Source organism: Nematolebias whitei, chromosome 14, assembly GCF_014905685.2.
Source record: "Nematolebias whitei isolate Nwh7 chromosome 14, NemWhi1, whole genome shotgun sequence".
Classification (NCBI taxonomy): Eukaryota; Metazoa; Chordata; class Actinopteri; order Cyprinodontiformes; family Rivulidae; genus Nematolebias; species Nematolebias whitei.
Window position 1 is genome coordinate 42,401,189 of NC_056511.1, and position 18,160 is coordinate 42,419,348.

The 18,160-nt window shown below is 40.3% G+C and overlaps 1 protein-coding gene across 1 annotated transcript in view; it reads left to right on the forward strand.

The window, feature by feature from the left end:
- The window catches only part of mtmr4 (myotubularin related protein 4), a 33,890-nt gene that overhangs the window by 1,987 nt on the left and 13,743 nt on the right, over nucleotides 1–18,160 (forward strand). The window contains exons 2-4 of the mRNA XM_037688130.1: nucleotides 8,015–8,104; nucleotides 15,802–15,918; nucleotides 17,333–17,415. Of these exons, the coding sequence (XP_037544058.1) occupies nucleotides 8,015–8,104; nucleotides 15,802–15,918; nucleotides 17,333–17,415 (290 nt within the window). The remainder of the gene's footprint in view (nucleotides 1–8,014; nucleotides 8,105–15,801; nucleotides 15,919–17,332; nucleotides 17,416–18,160) is intronic.

An 18,160-nucleotide genomic window follows, 5' to 3' on the forward strand; every position in this document is an offset into this window, starting at 1 on the left:
TGCTGTGACGTCATCGCGTTGTGCTGTGACGTCATCGCGTTGTGCTGCCGCTGCAGGTAAAAACAGCGCCTTTTATATCGGTGAGTTTCTTTTTTAATGGAATGGCCGATGTTAAACTTTAACACAAATATCAGCATATACTGATACCATGCCGATGATATTGTGCATCCCTAGAAAAAAATAGTTCCATTAAGATCCAGTTAAACTCTTGAAAGACTTGGCTATGGCCCTCTCTCCTAACATGACTGTAAACCTAAAGTTTGACCTTAAATGATCCCGCCAAGATGGCTTAAAATCACATCCAATAATTAGGAACCCAATTTATCTTTTTTTTTTTTTTTTTAAAGGAATACAAATTTAAGGAATAAAAATGTTTTACCAGGTTGTTACTGGGCACCTCAACCTGTTTGATATCTTGACACAATTTCTTTGTCTCTTGTTCTCTCGGGCCAGGCGCTACATAATTTATGATCCGTCTTAAAGATGTCTGGTGCTGCTGAGTCGGCACTTCTTGCTCTGCGTCACTGTCTGTATAATTTAGTATTCGTGTCCTCTTGTTGCCTCAGTGGCTCACAGCTCTGTCAGTCTTACAATGCTTTCATCATCCCGTTGTTGCTGTTTTTGGAGGGGGAAAGGAAAGAAAGCTAGATGTGCTGCTACTGGTTCATACTATCCCCGTGCAATGCTCTGACTACTCTAAGTGGAGCTATAAACAGTCTAATTAAATTGGTTATGATTGTTTTCCATGACTCGGATCATATTATGGTCAGCAGCTAAACTGTTTATAAGTGTAAGTAAACTTGAAAGCTTTTATAGGATTTTCTTTGGGCTTTGTATTCTTATTGCGTTGTTTTGGTACTTTTTGACCAGTCTGGATTTTAACTTCTTTAACCAGACAGAACCCACACATGCAGCTAACACTGAGGAAGCCATCCGCATCACAGCGTTGTGTTTAGTACTAAAACCATGTAATATGGCAAGTTTGCCTACAATCCAGTCCAAAGATGGCGATTTAAAAAAAATAATAATTTCATGCTAAAAAAAATAGCTCCTACTTTTAGGTGACTTCTAGTCATTTCCTTACTTATATTTTGTTTACGAGAATATAATCATTTTAACACTGTTGGATGCTTTTATGCGTATCAATAAAACTAATGCATGTAGGCTTTCTAAAAGGAACATTTTGGTCTGTCTTTTTTTATTTTTATAATTCTATATTTTGGGAACTACTCGGTAGGATTGTTCCTAACATGGTGGCCAATGAAATATTCATCTGACCAGAGAGGAAAAGTGTGTGCATGGAAAGATTCATCACATTCTTCCATCTTTTTATCTTGATCTCTTACCTGGACTGAACTCCCAGATCTTATGACAAACACCTTTTTGAGGTGAGATTTAGAGCTTTTCAAGTTGTCCCGTTTGTGCTCCCATTCATCCCATTCCTTTTATTTATAGGCATTTTTGTTATTTTGTGGACTTTGAGACGAGCTGGTTCTGCCTCGTTTCAAATGTCCCAACGCAACAAATCACTTTGTAGTTAAAAAAAAAAAAAAGCAAACATGTGGATGCATGATGCGTTTTCAGCAGGTCACCTTTCTGTTGCACTTCTCTAATCTGTGTAACTCGGGAACAAAGCTCTGGTCAGATTATATAAATCTGACGAAGACGCCAAACTGTTAAAGAGATGGAGGGACTCTGTCTCTAAAAAAAAGAAGTGGTGGCCGTTGCTATGGCAACCAGATACTTTTTTTTTTAGTGAAGTCGGTGCCATTCCTTTTCAGTCTCTCCACAAATCCCGTGTCTGTTTTGAGACATGGTTTTATCAAAAGTCATGTTTTCATTTTTAAACGCGCACGGATTTCTGTAAGACTTGTTTTTGTGTGTGCCGCTGTGCGATCGGTGAATCCTTCGCGCTGCAGCAAAATGAGCTCTGCATATTTTTCTCATGCGCACGCACACAATCTGCTTCGTCATGGCCGTGTTTTCAGCAGCTGCGGCGGCTCTTACGGAGACGGTTTTAGCAATGCATGTCATCTTAGTGCTACATGTGGGATCATTTCTGACGATCGTAGTTGTGTTGTAGTGTGTAATACACTCATGGCTGTTTTACCCAACAACAGTTGGGGAGGAGGTTCGGACTCAGCGGTGACAAAGCAAAAACGTGTCTGGCGCAGGACAGTCTGTGCTGCTCCTTTGAGATTCTGTTGGAAGCTGGAGCATTTCCTCCCTTTAATCGGCTGTAAGGAGATTGTCTGCAGCGGACCAAAAAATAAAGCTAACAAGGATTCTTTGCGTTTGATAATGAAAGGTTTGAACACCTGTCTTGACCAGGTTGTTCTCCTCTAACTGTAAAGATTTTAAAATTTAGAAAATATCCAAACTGTCTGCAGGGGAATCCCTGGTGCCTTCATCAGTGCAGTTTATACTTCAGTCTTTTTTCATGTTATTTTGTTCTCCTATAATTAAATAAAATGTTATATTAACTCGTCAGATTAACTGTTTTTTGTGAGCAGTACAAATTGTGCGTCGTCTTCAAAGTACGATATGTTCCTGCATGGTTCTTACACGAAAACATCAGAGTTACTTCAAAAACCAAGTCAAGCTAATGGTGCCGCCGAGTAACATCGGGTGGAGAAGGCGTTTTGGAGCCAAGGAACCTAATGTACCAACCACACCGAGTGTGTGTGCTCTAAACTCATGATGTTGTTGGTAAGCTGAGTCTTAAGTGGCAGTATGGTAACGATGCCTGAGATCTGCCTGTCATGGTCTGGACCTTGGGATTCTCTGACTGATGACCCCTCCTGGTTCACCTGCTCCTGAGGTGAAGATAAGCAACAATAATGACGCACAGCTGATGCTGGGGCTGACTCGGGTCAGAAGACTTGGAGGAATTTGCTTCAGATAGATTTGTAGGAGCTCAAAGTCTTGTGGAACTAAACTAATGATTACTGTAACTGGAGCTTCGTAAGAGTAGAACAATTTTAGGAATTTGATCGTTTTAAAAGTGAAACATTAAATGCTCGTTTCTCGTTTTCAACAATCACATTAAAATATAACTTTTACTGTGAGCATCAAGATGATGAGAAATGTAGGCCACAAGTAGTAATCGAACGACTAACTGGCAGAATGGCTTTCACCACTCGCATTTGAGTAGTAATAAAACATTAAAGTTACACAAATCTAATGGAAAACAAGAGTTCTTTTGTATGCTTTCCTTAAGCTGAAATTACAAAAGTAGCCAATATTAAATGCCTTATTTTCCACTGTACACGTCGCACCGCCCTATGATTCGTTTCAGTCCAACTATGTCTAATAAAGTAGAAAAATCCATAAATACGTTGCTTTGCTGTATACGTCGTATTTATATTGCGTTTGTTACGCATCACCGCTGACGACCCGGTAATGTGGGCCGGTGTTGTGCCAAAAATCGATTAGCTGCTAAATGGTGGCCGCGTATATCCTGTATACAGGAGGACTTTAACAAGATTAACACTTAAAAACAATTACTGGTATTTGTTGCTCGAAATTATAGTAAAGGTGTGTCTCAGTTGAACTTTTACTTAATAAATGCACTTCAATGGTCAAATCAGCTTCATTTCTTCAAATCAGCAACAAAATGAAGCTGATTTGACGGTAGCTCCAGGTGAGCTGGACGAAGATTGTCATTAATAGCCACTTTTACCTATTAAATGACACAACAGCATGCCATACTACTGGAGTGTCATCTAGCGGCTGAAAATGGTAGTGTTCAATATTTTCAGTCAGAATGAATGAAAACGATCATAACTCAGCCTAAAATTGATTTATAAATATGGGAGAGAAAAAAAAAACATAAATATGTCGCTTAGGCATAAAAGTTGCAGAGCATGCAAATTATGCAAAAAAAAAACCCGTGACTTATAGGCCAAACAAACAGTAGTTTGTACCTGTAATTACAATTACGTGAAAGAAACGGTGTTGGAATATTCATTGAACTGCAGGTCTCCCCACTCTGCAGTGACGCAGCATTTTGCCTGAAAACAACTCGACCCTATCATCACCTTGAGAGCATCTTGTATGAAAATGGAAGCGGGAGTTTATGGTGAGCATAAGGACATTAGTTGAAGTCAGCGATGCCGTTGGTAATGTCAGACAGCACTTAGCTTTGGAAGATGTTTTATGGAGTCTGAACAGTTTGGCACCCACCTCCCGGGCTGCCGTCAGCTCTGCTCTTTAGTAGAATTTATTATGGAAAAGTTGTAGAAAGAATGACTTCAGTTAAATATTTCTCATTTGTGTAGTATCTTATCATCCTATTCTTGGATCTTTGACTCACAAAATGCCTACCCTTTAACAGATGCTGTTGGAAGTCAGACGATGACTTCATAGCCCTTATTACCATTTGGGGTGGTGCCGCTCCCCCCCCCACACACATACACACACTAGCAGTATGGATAGTTGTCTGTAGTCTTAGACCTGTGTTTATTTGGTCTTTTGACATCCTCCTTCAGAGTAAGCACTTTCTTAGCTCAGTGGGGACTCTTGATCCAAGTAAGGGATGTGATTGATTAATACATAAATGTACATTGATGGACCAATCTCATTGAACTCTATCAGCACTAATATAAACTGATTACAGTAGTAGTCCCTCATTCATCGCGGGTGATCCGTACACTGAAGCCCCGCGATAAGTGGAAAACTACCAATTAGGAATAGTAGTACAAGTAGTAGTTTTATTATATACATATGTATATAGATATATATCTATCCATATCAGGGAGGGCTCGGTTCGGTTAATTTTCGGTACAAAAAAAGACAAAATAAAGACTTACAAAATGTTTATTTTGAAAATATGCCAAGTAATGAATACATTTGTATAAAAATAAATAAAAGCGACCCATTTGGATGATATTTTAAATAAAAGGCACTCTTTACAATAAATAAACTATACAAACAACAATAAAAATCTTAATAAATACAGTAACAGTCAGAACCAGAACAATAAGCAGCAAGTTTACAATCTAACTAATCAAGTTTTAAGTTTTTGGCCAAAAAGACCAACTTGTCCACATTTTCTGCCAAAAGCTCAGATCTAGTTGCAGCGACATCATCTCCAGCGGTGGAGGAAACCTCTCACTAACAGTAGCAGCAATAAAGAGGTAGAGCTTTGCTAATGTTGCAGTGTGGCTGGATTTGGCCTCATTATTAGTCACAACCTCTTGGACCTGCTCCCACAGGTGGGACAGGTCCCTGGAAGAGTTCAGAGTTCACTCACCACAGATTCTTAGCTGGAGGTGATCTCTGGTGGAGTTCCCTGAAGAGGAAGAAGACTCAGCTGCTATCTCTGTCCCAGACTGGAAATGAAACACAAAGTGATTTAAAAAAAATGAGTTAATAAGGTTATAATTTTAAATAAAATAAAAAAAGTTAATTGGGTAATAATAATAAAATAACAATACCTTTTCTTTAAAGGTCATCATTTCTGTTAAGAGGTGGTTGAATTTCTCGTTTATCATCATCAGGGCAGGACTTTAATCTGGTCCAGGGCTTGTTGACGATCAGTTTTAGCTTTTTCATAAAGTGCTGCTACAACTTTGTGGCTGAAGTGTTGACGTGATGTCGTAGCGGGGCTCAATAACTTTAGGTCCAGAGCTTTAAAAACTTCTACATCTTGTGTTGTTGCTCTGCAACGATCTGAATGACCTGATAAATGTTGTTTAAATGCTGCTGGTATCGCCCTTTGCACCAAACTACGTTCACATTTGGATGATGTCGTTTCAAGTGCGTTAACACGTTAGACGTGTTGCTGCTGCAGATCCAGTCTCCGTGAAACGACGTCGACACACAGTTTGGATTTCTTCACTTGTCTTTTAACAAGAAAGACGTAATGTTCCCAAACAGGAGACCGCAACGAGAAGCTAATGCTGCGCGTGCTGCAAGATGATAGCGCCGTGCTGAAACACGCTTAGGAATTTTACTTCCGCGGCGCATAATCGCTCGTTAATAAAATTTAATTAACGGAAAAAATAACCGAAACGGTACGCACTTGCACCGAACCAAACACGCCGTACCGAAACGGTTCAATACACCCACGTGTACCGTTACACCCCTAATAAATAAATAAATATATATATATATATATGTGTAAATATGTGTGTTTTAAACCCTTCCCACACTCTTGCAATATTCTAAACAATGCTAATCTCTAAACGCTCTAAAAGAGCACAGCAGGTCGTGATTTCCCTCTCTCTGCCTCCAGCTGTTCTGTTCTCGGCCACGCCCACTTTTCTGCTGCGGCGATATGACGCACTGCAGGAGGGAAGCTTTTCCTGCAGTTGTGTGCTGCACACAGACCTGTGCAGCAGGTGCTAAGTAATTTAAAATTGATTTTAATAAAAACTCCATGCGGATCGTGCGGCTCATCCATCAATCAGCCATTTGTGTGTCATGTCCAATCTTATTTTGAAAAACCGCGATGGAGTGAGTCTGCGAATAACAAACTGCGAAGCAGCGAGGGAGTACTGTATTTAAAACTGAAGCTACTTTAGTGTTGCTGTATTCTGCCATGATTTGCTTTTTTATACAAGTGCAGCACAGAGGAGACTGATCTCATCTGTCATATGAGTCGTTGCTCTAAGACCTTCTCAATGTTTGTTGCACTTTTTCAAAGACTGCTTTAACAAATGTAACTAAAGACCCACAACACATAGCTCTAACTATACATCATTGTGTTGTTTGTGGTGTTGGTGAAAGTCATGTACTGGTACGTAAGCGACGCGCCACGCAGACCAGTGGCCAAGTGTTGCGCTGTCACGGTGTTCCTCTGGTGGTGCGAAAGATAACGCATAGATCTGAATAACCTCTTTGTAATGGACCTAACGGTCCTTGTAACCATTTAATTTTATTTATTTAACCTTTTATTTAACCAGGCATGGTGATCACCGATCTCCAGAGAGTCCTTGGAACCGTTTGGTGTGGAAACACCTGCAGAGGCAGCAATGTTTGCAGAAGTAACTGGATGAACGTGGAGAAGTGAAACTCTTCATTTCCATGTCCAATTGGGAGATTTGATCATTTTAAGAAACATTTGTTTCGACAAATAAAAGCAGATTTTTTTTTTTTACTGTTCACCTACAGATAAAATATTCATATAATTTAAATATTTAACTATATGAAGTATAAAAACCTGATCCTTCTTCTTTGAGGAAGCGTTTCAAATCTGACTACAATGGCTTTGAAACATCCCTTCATTTCCTGTTTGTTTGTTTGTTTTTTCCCCTTGAAGTTTACCGGATTAGTATTTACTCCGTCGGAGCAGGACGCTGGCGACCTTAGCTGCAAAAGGACAGCATTGACTTGTGTTCCTTTGTCTTCCTCACTTCTGCCTCTTAAAGAGCTGCAGTCTAATTTTAGCCCCCAATCCATCAGATTAGATGTTGGAAAGACTTCTGGTCACATTTGATCAGATTGTCACGATCATCAAAAGTGACAAATTATTTTAGTTCCATTTAAAGACCGAATCCGTGCATGACTTGTGAAAAACTAATTAAGGGTGAGATTTATTTCGCCAGTTTTCTTTCTTTGTTGTCACAGGAGTGCAACACAACAAAAGCCTCTGGTGTTTGTTCAGTGCTGTCTTTTCACTCGAGCAACGCCAAAGCAATGAAACGACGCAGAGGCTTTTTTTATAATTGAAAAGATAATACGAAGTTTTAGATTAGAAAGGCTCGCCTCGCTGACCACATACGGCCGTGCGCTGCTAATTCAACTCAATTTTTTCGGCCTCCTTTAGTCAATTTTTAATCTGCTACGTGATGCCTGTGACACAGCTGCTGGAGGTTGTGAAATTTTCCCTGGCATGCGTTTCTACACCAGAGGCTAACCGTCCTGAAACGTCCTTATTTCAGCATTTAGATTTGACACTTTTACCCCTTCAGTGGTCTATAGTTTGATTCTGCTATCAGTATGTGCGTCATGGTTTTTTGTTCTTCTGTGTGTTGTATCTCTAACTCTGCTCTGTGTTCATGTCAAACAGGGTGAAGAAGGGCCCCCCAGTCTGGAGTACATCAAGGCTAAAGACTTGTTCCCCCAGAAGGAACTGGTGAAGGAAGATGAAAGTCTTCAGGTCAGTTTCTAGACACTTTACTCTGCAGACTAATAGTGCAAGAGTTTGTAAAGTGTTAAAACCAAGTTACACACCAGTGACTCGACAAGTTATACTGGCTTAAAGCAGAGCTGTGAGCACATGTGCCCAACAGTTTGACAGAACCATTCACAAACTGTCCAACAACTTAACTTGACAAACTAGATTTATATTTTTTAATAAAACTCTCCTAGACAGTCTACATAACAATTCTCAGACGACTCTTAAAGATAGCACGACATAAAACAAATAAACTCGTTTTTTTTTTTTTTTTTTGCCTTCTACTAAAATAAAATTGGCATTTGTCAAAATAGTTTTCTTTTAGAAAATAAAAGGTTTGGTTTCCTCAGATTTCTTCTAGTTTGACATGTACTGTTGTATCTAAAAAAAATATTGTGAAGAAGTCAAACAAAAAAATGTCAGTAATTTCAGAAAGTGAAACTTATGTATAATATAAAAAAAAAGGTGTAAGCTCTATCATCCATGTAGATAACAAAAAAGGTAAGATCGTGTCGTCTGGACCAGTTTCTTTAAGTGAGAAACGTTTCATGTTCCATCCAGAGGATTTCCTCAGTCTACGGCCTGCCAACCAGATCCGTCCCATAGGTAGCCTTCACTGTTGTTTCAACCCAACCTCCTGTTGGGATCTCAGAAGCAGGCTTTTAACACGTGCAAACAGAGCACACCCGTCCAAAACAATCAACCATCATGCACAACAATCACATGTTTTAGGCCAGACGGCCAAATTGCTACTCACAGAAACACTTTGAGGACAATCAAGGCCAGTGTGACTGAGGAAGTCCTCTGGATGGGGGACAAAACGTTTCTCACTTAAAGAAACTGGTCCAGATGACACAATTTAACTTTTTAGTATATATTATATAGATTCATTACATGTAATGTGAAATATTTCAAGCTTTTATTTCTTGTAATTTTGATGATTATGGTTTACAGATGATGAAAAACCAGAACTCGATGTCTCAGACAATTAGAATATTGTGTAGAGGTTCAATCTTGTAAACTCCTGGTGTCTCACCCTGATCAGCTGATGAACTCCTTCATGAGCTACAAAAGTCTCGCTCCTCGAGTCCAGCCACTCCTGAACCAGAGACAATGTCAGAAATGTCTCACCTGCTGAGGAGACAAAGAACTGGACTGTCTCTCAGTGGTCCAGTGTCCTCTCTTCAGATTAAAGTAAATGTTCATGTCATTTATAAATCAAGGTCCCAGAGTCTGAAGAGTGGAGAGGTCCAGAATCCACGTTGTTGAAGTCCAGAGTGAAGTTTCCACAGTCCGTGATGGTTTGGGTCCATGTCCTCTGCTGGTTCTGGTCCACTGGATTTTCTGAAGTCCAGTCCACGCAACATCTAGCAGGACATTTTAGAGACTTCATGCTTCTTTGTGCTGACGAGCTTCATGGAGATGCTGGTTTCATTTTCCAGCAGGACTTGGTCCAGGCCCACACTGACAAAGATACCAAAGCTGGCTGTGGAATATTCTCATTTTCTGAGACACTGAGTTTTTACAAGAAATAAAATACGTCACTTTATGAACTGATTGAATTTTTTCACGATATTCATTTTATTATATTTAATTTTTCTGCTGCACCTGTAAATCCGTAGACCCGTTGATCCGCCGATCCTTCCTGCCCGCAGACATCAACTAGAACAACTCTTTAATGAAACCAGGATGAGGAGTTACAACATTTAATCTCCTCTGGGATTAATGAAATATGCTTAAATTTAATTGAATAACAATATGTATAAAAACCTCTCCAGATATGATATAACCAATGCAGGCATGTTCCTGTTTATAGTATTTTACGTCGCTTTACGGTGTCGCTGTTTTTGTTTAGTTTTATTTATATCGTTTTCTTCCATTTAGTTTTTCAATTTATATGCTTTCTTTTTTGATCGTCCACTCTTGTCATCACTCTTTGTTAAAAACAGGTCTCTCTTGTAAATGAGTCCTCGAGGCTCAATGAGACTAACCTGTAGAAATAAAGCTTGAATGAATGAATGTGCATATATTATTCAATACATCAATTTGTTTGATAATATTAATGGCAGCAATAATTACAAATGCAAACATGAACAGTAGAGTGAGGAAGTGTTTGTCCTCCAGCTGACAAAGCCTATAGCAGCACAACTAAGAAGTAGCTCAGGAAACCCAAGACACCCCTAACTATAGTATTTATCTAAACGGATCGAGCCTAGTCTTAAAACTAGTGTCAGTCTCGCAAATGGAAACTGGAAGTTGGTCCCACATGAGAGGAGTCTGAGAACAGACAACTCTGCCTCCTATGCTAATTTTAGAGCCTCTAGGAACCAGAAATAAACCTGCACTCTAAGCACGAAGTACTTGTTGCCAGGTTTCTGGAAATCAAAAACAAAGATTCTGTGTTTTAACTCCGGTTTGTTCACAGAAGTAGCACTTTTAACAGAACGGTGGTAGCACAGAGAATTGTGAGTTTTATGTTGCTAATTACTTCAGACACCAAAAATATCAAAGCGGGTACTGTGTGGAAGATGTTAAGTTGATGCCCAACAATTTTCAGTCAGGTCATCTGGACAGTTTATTTTTTTTGCTGAAACGTTTCACCTTCCATCCAGAAGGCTTCATCAGTCAAGGAAACACACAACACAAAACTGATTCTTCCTCCAAACGGCTTACTCCAAAGTGGAACAAACCAGTTATGTTGGTGCTAAGATGGTGTCTTTGGCACGCCCCCTCCTCTTGTGCCGGCCCTCTTCCTCGTCGACAGTCATGTTCAGCAAAAAAAAAAAACTGTCCAGATGACCCGACTGAAAATTGTTGGATTGAATACCTGGATTATTGAGCATAGACTTTTTTTGGTTAAGTTGATACGTTTCATGTTAAAATGTTTTAGTTTCATGAATTTAATGTATTTTTTCCACAGGTGTTGCTCGTAACAAACTTATATAACTTGTGTGTGTTTCATCTTTTAGTTTGAGACTAAAACAACCAAAACAGCCTCTTGGCTAAATTAAAAATCCCAGCACCTGAACAACATTTAGGTCACTTAAGTGACATTTATGTTTTAGTTTGTCGTGTTGTGTCTGCTGGTTAATGGAGCTGAGCATTGTTTGTGTGGAGGGAGGAGGGATACACCCAGCTGGGGGTCATTCTCTGCTGGTTCTCTTTGTTGGTTCCCATCAAAGCTTGTTTCTACTTGAGCTGCAATGAACTCGGGGGTTTCAGCCAGTTCAAAGTGTTTTTATTTCTAAAAGGCCGTGCTATGAAAGGCTTACAGCCAAGAAGTGTGCATGGATTCAAATAGGACCAGTCTAAGGAGGCAAATATTTGTAATCTGTTTCAACACAACAGTTTCTATAGTCTTGGGCGTTCTGCCTCCATTTTCCCTGCAGTCACACCTGCAGTCTATGCATTTGTTCATGCTGGCTCTGAAAACACCTTTTTTCTGAGCACGTCGTGCATTTTCTACCCCGTCATATTTAAACCTGCCTTCCCTCTGCTGCACTTGCAGACGGTGGTGCACGCTCAGAGTTGCATGTGCATGCCCCGGCATGCAGGCAGCTCGAAGCGGAAGTCACGACTCACTAGTGTGAGCAATATTCACTCGTCTCTCTGCTCCCCCCCCCCCCCCCCCCACCCTTTTTCATCTTTCTGCTGCTGAAGGCTTCATAGAGGAAACGTGACACGGTATCTTCTGCACTTGCCGGCTGCTCGTGACTCATGCTCCTACTTCCTGAGCGCGGCTCGTTTAATGCAGCTCCCCGTCTGAGCAATGTCTCACCAGGACATGTTGGGCTTCTCCCATAGCAGAAAACCATTAGACTCAGGAGCTGCACCATCAAAGCTCCACTCACTCAGCTGTGCATAGAAAAACCATATTTTGTTTGTGCTTTCATTTATTTTTAATCAAGCGGAGCATCATCGCGGCTGTTTTCTCTCCATCAGCAGCTTATGTTTTCAGCTCTACGCCTTTGTTCTCTTGTCTCTTTAGCATTAGCTCAGTAATTTTGTCAAATGCTGATTGTTCTTTATAAAATTAAAAATGTTCGGACCGGAGGCCTGGTACCTAAATTTGGCTCAGATCTCAGACGGCAGAGTACAATGTGCTCCAGTTCCCAGGTTAAGCTGTCCTGTTTTCTCCCCCTCTGATTAGATGTACGTACATTTACACCTGAGCTGAGCAGCAGCAGGTGCGACGACGAGCAGGAAACACACATACTAAACATTTCATATAAATCTAAGCTTTCTAGAGTCTAGCAATGAGCGTTGGCTCTGACCGTTGTACTATGAGGCAGGATGTATGTTAGCAAGGTGAATTAAGGTTAATTTCACTTTTTCCTCAAGCCTTGTACGGTGCTGAAAACCTAACTCTCTTTAGATTTCTGGGTAAGAAACACAAACATAACAAACCAACTATTCAGTGTCGTTGAGCTATAGCTAAAAAGCATTTCTGTGTGTAACAGTGGAAGTGTTGGCTCAGTGGTTAGCACTGTTGTCTCACAGCAAGGAGTTCAATCCCCGGTTGGACCTGGGGTCTTTCTGTGAGGAGTTTGCATGTTCTTCTCGTGCATGCGTGGGTTTTCTCCGGGTATCTGGTTTCCTCCCACAGATTAAAAACATGCATGTTAGGCAGCCTTCAGGTCCAGGCCTCCCTTGCAAAAGAGCTCTGTGATGTCAGTGGGATTTGCCTGGTTAAATAAAAGGTTAATAAAATAAAATGACAGTGGAAGTGTCTTTTTATGCTCTTACTTTGCGCATGAGAAACCAGGGAGTGGTGGCGCAGAGGTTAGAGAAGATGGGCTTGTGATCGAAAGGTCGCCGGTTCAACTCCCCATGCCAACAACATGAAAAAAAATGTGGGTGGAAAAAGTGAAGCACCCACACCTGCCTCCACCCTCATTTGCCCCACTCTGAGCCCTTGAGCAAGGCCCTTAACCCCCAGCATCTGCTCCTCTGGGCGCCCTAGATGCAGCTCCCTGCTCCACACAGAGGGCTGTGGTAGCTCGGTGCTCTGTGGTTGTGTCAGGAAGGACATCCGGCTTAAAAATAACCGTCACGTCTTCGTGCGACTTATGTGGCGACCCCCTGAAGAAGGGAGCAGCCGAAAGAAGAAGAAAATAAATTCATTATATTAAATATTTTCACGTGAAATATCTCTGCAGCTTCATATGATCTAGCAGAGAAGATGATCCTTCTAGAGTTTTCTGTCTTTTAGACTAAGGACTATTGTTAATTATTAAATGGCTCTAAACTAGAAAACTACATTGTTGTCTGTCTTTGTCCATTCGTGTTCATTTCCATAGAGATGTTGTAAAATGTTTAAAATCTTGATTAAAATCACTGTTTACATTTTAAAGCAACATTTAAGATTCTAGTTGACATAAAAGGGGATTAAAAACAAACCTCACTGGACTGAACTGTTTTTAAGTATATTTAATCTGCTTTGTAGTATTGGGCTCTTTGGCCCTCTACACAGGATTTTTGGAGATCAAAATTAATGGAAATAATCAATTATTGTATTGATAACCATGACGGTACAGGCTAGTTTCAGCAGAGCGCTCTAGTTGTCTAAAGTCTTGATTCAACTTTTCTTTTTCTTCTCTGGCGTTTGATTCTAATAGACGTGTAATCTTATTGTGTTGTTTTAAACTTTAAATTTGATCTCTTTATTTCTTCTTTTATTTCATCTTCATGGACTTTATTTCATCCGTTGTTTTTAGCTTTTTTTAACATGTTTTTATTATTTTTGGGGATTTTATTACCGGGTAGTTGTTCAGCACTTAATCCAACGTGAATAGTTTAAAACTTTTTTTTAACTTTTTTTTATTTTTATTACTGACATTGACGAAACAATTTTCTGTGGCACAAAATATACACGATGTAATACACAAAACAAAACATACTGATCAGTTACGATAAGACAGAACTTTATTGATCCTGCAGGAAGTGGTGGCTCAGAGGTTACAGAAGATGGGCCTGTGATCGGAAAGTCACAGGTTCAACTTCCCGGGCTGACGACATTAAAATGTGGGTGGAAAAGGTGATGCACCCTCATTTGCTCCACCCTGGGCCCTTGAGCAAGGCCCTCAACCCCCACCATCTGCTCCTAAACAGGTCTCTCTTGAAAATGAGTTCTTGTGACTCAATGAGACTATCTGGATAAATAAAGTGAATAAATAAAAATAAAAAACAAGGAATTCACTGTTTTAATTCACTGAGGCATGTTACTGAGGAAGAATAGTTGCACTAGAAATCATCAAACAAGGTCATTCTACAAAAGCCTTTCTTATTCTGATTACTTTAAATTAAAAGTTGAGGCTTTTTGATAAAAAACATAAAAAACGTCGAGGTAAATGAAAGTCTCGGCCTCCGTTAGAAAAAGCTCAGTCAGCCTCATTCACCACCTTGACCTCTTTTTATTTCTTTACCTTTAGAATTTATTATTTCAGAGATACTTAATATTAATTGTCCCACAAATACAGAGTAAACATGGGTCTGTTTAGTGCAATGTTTATATATTATTTGGGGCTATACACCAAAATAAATAATAAATAACCCCCCCGTTCTATTCTCGGTCTTTCTTTTGGTCCTAACCTGTATAGAAATACCATTAAATGTAAATGGTTCATTGTAGCTCTTTAATGGCAGAATATCACAAACTATAGATTTAATATGAAGTGTTTCTATAAAACATATTGAAATATCTTTATTTAACTTCAAGTTGGTTTATCAACTTTGGATAAATTTAATTTAAAGGAGTAAAACTGTCCCATCAATAATACTTTTATGTGATGGTTTGTAGTCTTTTTTTTTTATTTTTTTGCATTACAGGTGAAAATAATCTGAGCCATTTTGAGTTTGTATTTTATAATCCTACAAATCACACCCAGCTTGTCGGCCCTGTGCTCTTTAACAGTGGTTGATGCTGATAAAATCCCATCTGCTCCACTTTGAAACGTGCACCTGCTCCGTGTGAGTCAGCAACACGCGCTAGTGCTGTCCCTAAGCAACGTCCTCCTCCCTACCACTAAACAAGGTCTGAGTTCATGGTCCTCGGTGGCTTCAAGCAACCAGAACAAAACGAGTGTGAAAAACAAAATTCGCATTTTCATATAAACCCAGACTTCGGTGCATAGTGATAAAAATGGTTTGGCGTAAAGTAATGTGGAGCTTTAAATCCAGAAGAATCTTGAATAAAACCAGTGCATTTCAGAAAGTTTATATATTGACACTTGTGTGAAGCGTGCACGCCCTGTGCTTTTAAAGATAATTCCCTGCGTCAAAATGTTTTAAAAAGTACTATCGACCTCTCTTGGAAACCAATTACCTTAATGTAGGGGTCTTGTTGCAGCCACGGCTGGGACTTGGATGTGGCTGTAATGAAATGGGTGCATATAAGAATGTTAATGGAAAGTCAGTCGTGCTTCTTGTTTGCCTGTTCATTCAGGCTCAGCAACCAGCTCACAAAGGTTTGTCTGTAAAACCATGTGTTGACGCTAACTGCACAATCAAACATGTCTTTATTGAACTTTTGACTCCAAAAGTTAACCACACGAGGGCTGAAACATCATCGCTCCACCACAGCAGGTGATAAAAACAGGATGCATGGACTCAAAGGATGGAAAGACAAGTCAAATAAACGGTGCTGGAAAGATGTTTTAATCGACTTTGTCTCTCTGCAGGTGCCATTCCCAGTTCTTCAGGGGGAAGGAGTGGAATATCTTGGCAGTGCAGATGAAGCTGTCATCGCCATTTCTAACTACAGGCTCCACATCAAATTCAAGGACTCGGTCATCAACGTGAGTGTCGGACCGTAGAAACGTGCAGAGAAGCCTCAAACTTTTTGCTCCAGTGCAAATGACACAAGCGTCTGAGTAATTCCTAGTTGTGCCGTGCCACACCGCTGCAGGGGCCAATCACAGGAGAGAGGATCGAGTGCTCAGCTGGGACACACACAGGCTTTTCCCTTCCCCCTTTAATTTGTTTATAAATGTATAACTACGCTAACAAGGCAAATAAAGCAAGAGAATTTTAGACGAGGCACTCAGAAGGTAGTTTAGTCTTATTGACAGTGAAGTTGTTTGCAGCAGGCTTGCGCCACACAAGTGGTGTTTTTTCTGAACTACGGACAAGAAAGCGTTTGATGTGACATCCAAGTACCCAAGCCCAGCCCCCACTGGCGCTGAGGTCCACCAGCCCCCTCCTGCTGACGTCAGGCCTTGCTCAAACACAAACGGGCATATTGTTTATACTCCCTGGCAGTGAAAACTCCTCCTTCCTAAAGTCTTGTCGTCTTCTCGAGAGAGAGGTTTCGTAGTTGGAACTCACGGCAGGGTTTTAAACCAGGAAAGGTCTGATTACCTGGATGCTTTGGTCTAACGTGAGGGGGCTCCTGGATGTAGAGATGAACCGTGCACGAACGTCAGCAAGCCACAACCTCTCACCCGCACCTCCCTTCACAACTCACCCCTTACTTCTGAGCTGTTTTCTCACCCTTTGCCCTCATTTGTTTGTCTTTCTCTCCATGATTTCCATTTGCTTTGCACATGTGCTGCAAGTGGCACACGTGCGATTCACGTAGTGCTCTTTCCTTTTGCACGCTTTGGTGTTTCCTTTCTTTTAACCCCTCATTTCCCTTTTGTCTCCTAAAGTTTTTTGAGTTTAATAGTTTAATTTTTTCATTTCCTCCTGTCTTGTCCTCCCTCCCCTTTCTCTTTGTGTTGACTCCATGGTGTCTGTTGTAGACCTACCCAGGTGTGGACAAAGAGATCTCTGTGAGTAAAACATCTCCCTCAGCCACAGTCTAGACTGGTCCATTAGCTCCTCTTCTCTCTGCATGGTTATTAAGCACTAAGACGAGCTGTACCTACATTCAGCTGGGGGGTGATAACCTTCTGATTTTCTGCAGAACGATTGTTGGACAGGGCGAAATGATGAGTTTTTAAAGATTGCAAGTATTTTCTCATCATTCAGTGTGCGTTCAGCCATATTACTCGAAGCTTGAGAAACGGAGCAGACCTCCGCTGTTCTTCAGCAATGTGTGAGATTTAAATGCTAAGTTAAGATCTCAGAGAAGTCTGCAATGAGTTGAAAACTTCTCTTTGTCTCTCGCATGGACTGAATCTGAACCGAGCTGGAAGGTGGTCCAGTTGTTGCTGATGTTTCTGCCCTGGCAGCAGGCTGACTGCAGATGTTCTCTGCCTCCCCCTCCAGGTGCCGCTCAGGCTGATCGAAAGTGTGGAAGGCAGAGAGATGTTCCAGCTGCACATCATCTGCAAAGACTCAAAAGTTGTCAGGTAGGTGGATGAGCTCAGACGCTTCACGGTTTACTTTTGTACCCAATTCAACAGCTGACCTTTGTCAAACATCCTGAAATGTATCAGTTTGTCTTAAGCTCTAATAATTTAAGTGTTTGCTGTAACTGTTCATTTAGTGGTAATATAAAATAAACTTAAATTCAGTGGTGGTCTTTATTTTCTCCTCCACTCTTGTTCTCAGTAACGAAAGACCTGAAAATAAGTTTCATAGCTTTAAAGGTCTGCTTCTCATTACCCTTTTAGGTTTAAATAACTGTTGGCATGGCAACGCCAAGTTATTTTCAGTTCCACGTTGTTTGTTTTTGCTGGCAGTTTGAAATAAGTTTAGCAAGATGAGTAGAAAATGACTTTAACACAAACGGTGATTAATCTGTTTTATTCAAAAGCCTTTAAGTTGATGTTGAGCAAAATGTTTTGTGTGTATTATTTAGCAGTCCACCTGTTTTACTTCTGCTCAGCGTGGGAATCGGTACAAAGTTTGGTTTTGACTTCATTTTTTTTTTTTTTTTTTTTTTTCATTCTCTAATTTATGTTGCTCTCCAAGAGAATAACAAAAACAAGTAGCAGATTAAAAAAAATGGGTCGTTCACGTTTTCTCTGTAATCGGTCCTTTTTTTAAAATTCAATTTCAATTCATTTTATTTATATAGCATCAAATCACAGCAGAAGTCATCTCAGGGCACTGAACAGAAACATTCATATGTATGTATGCAAGTGTTCCCTC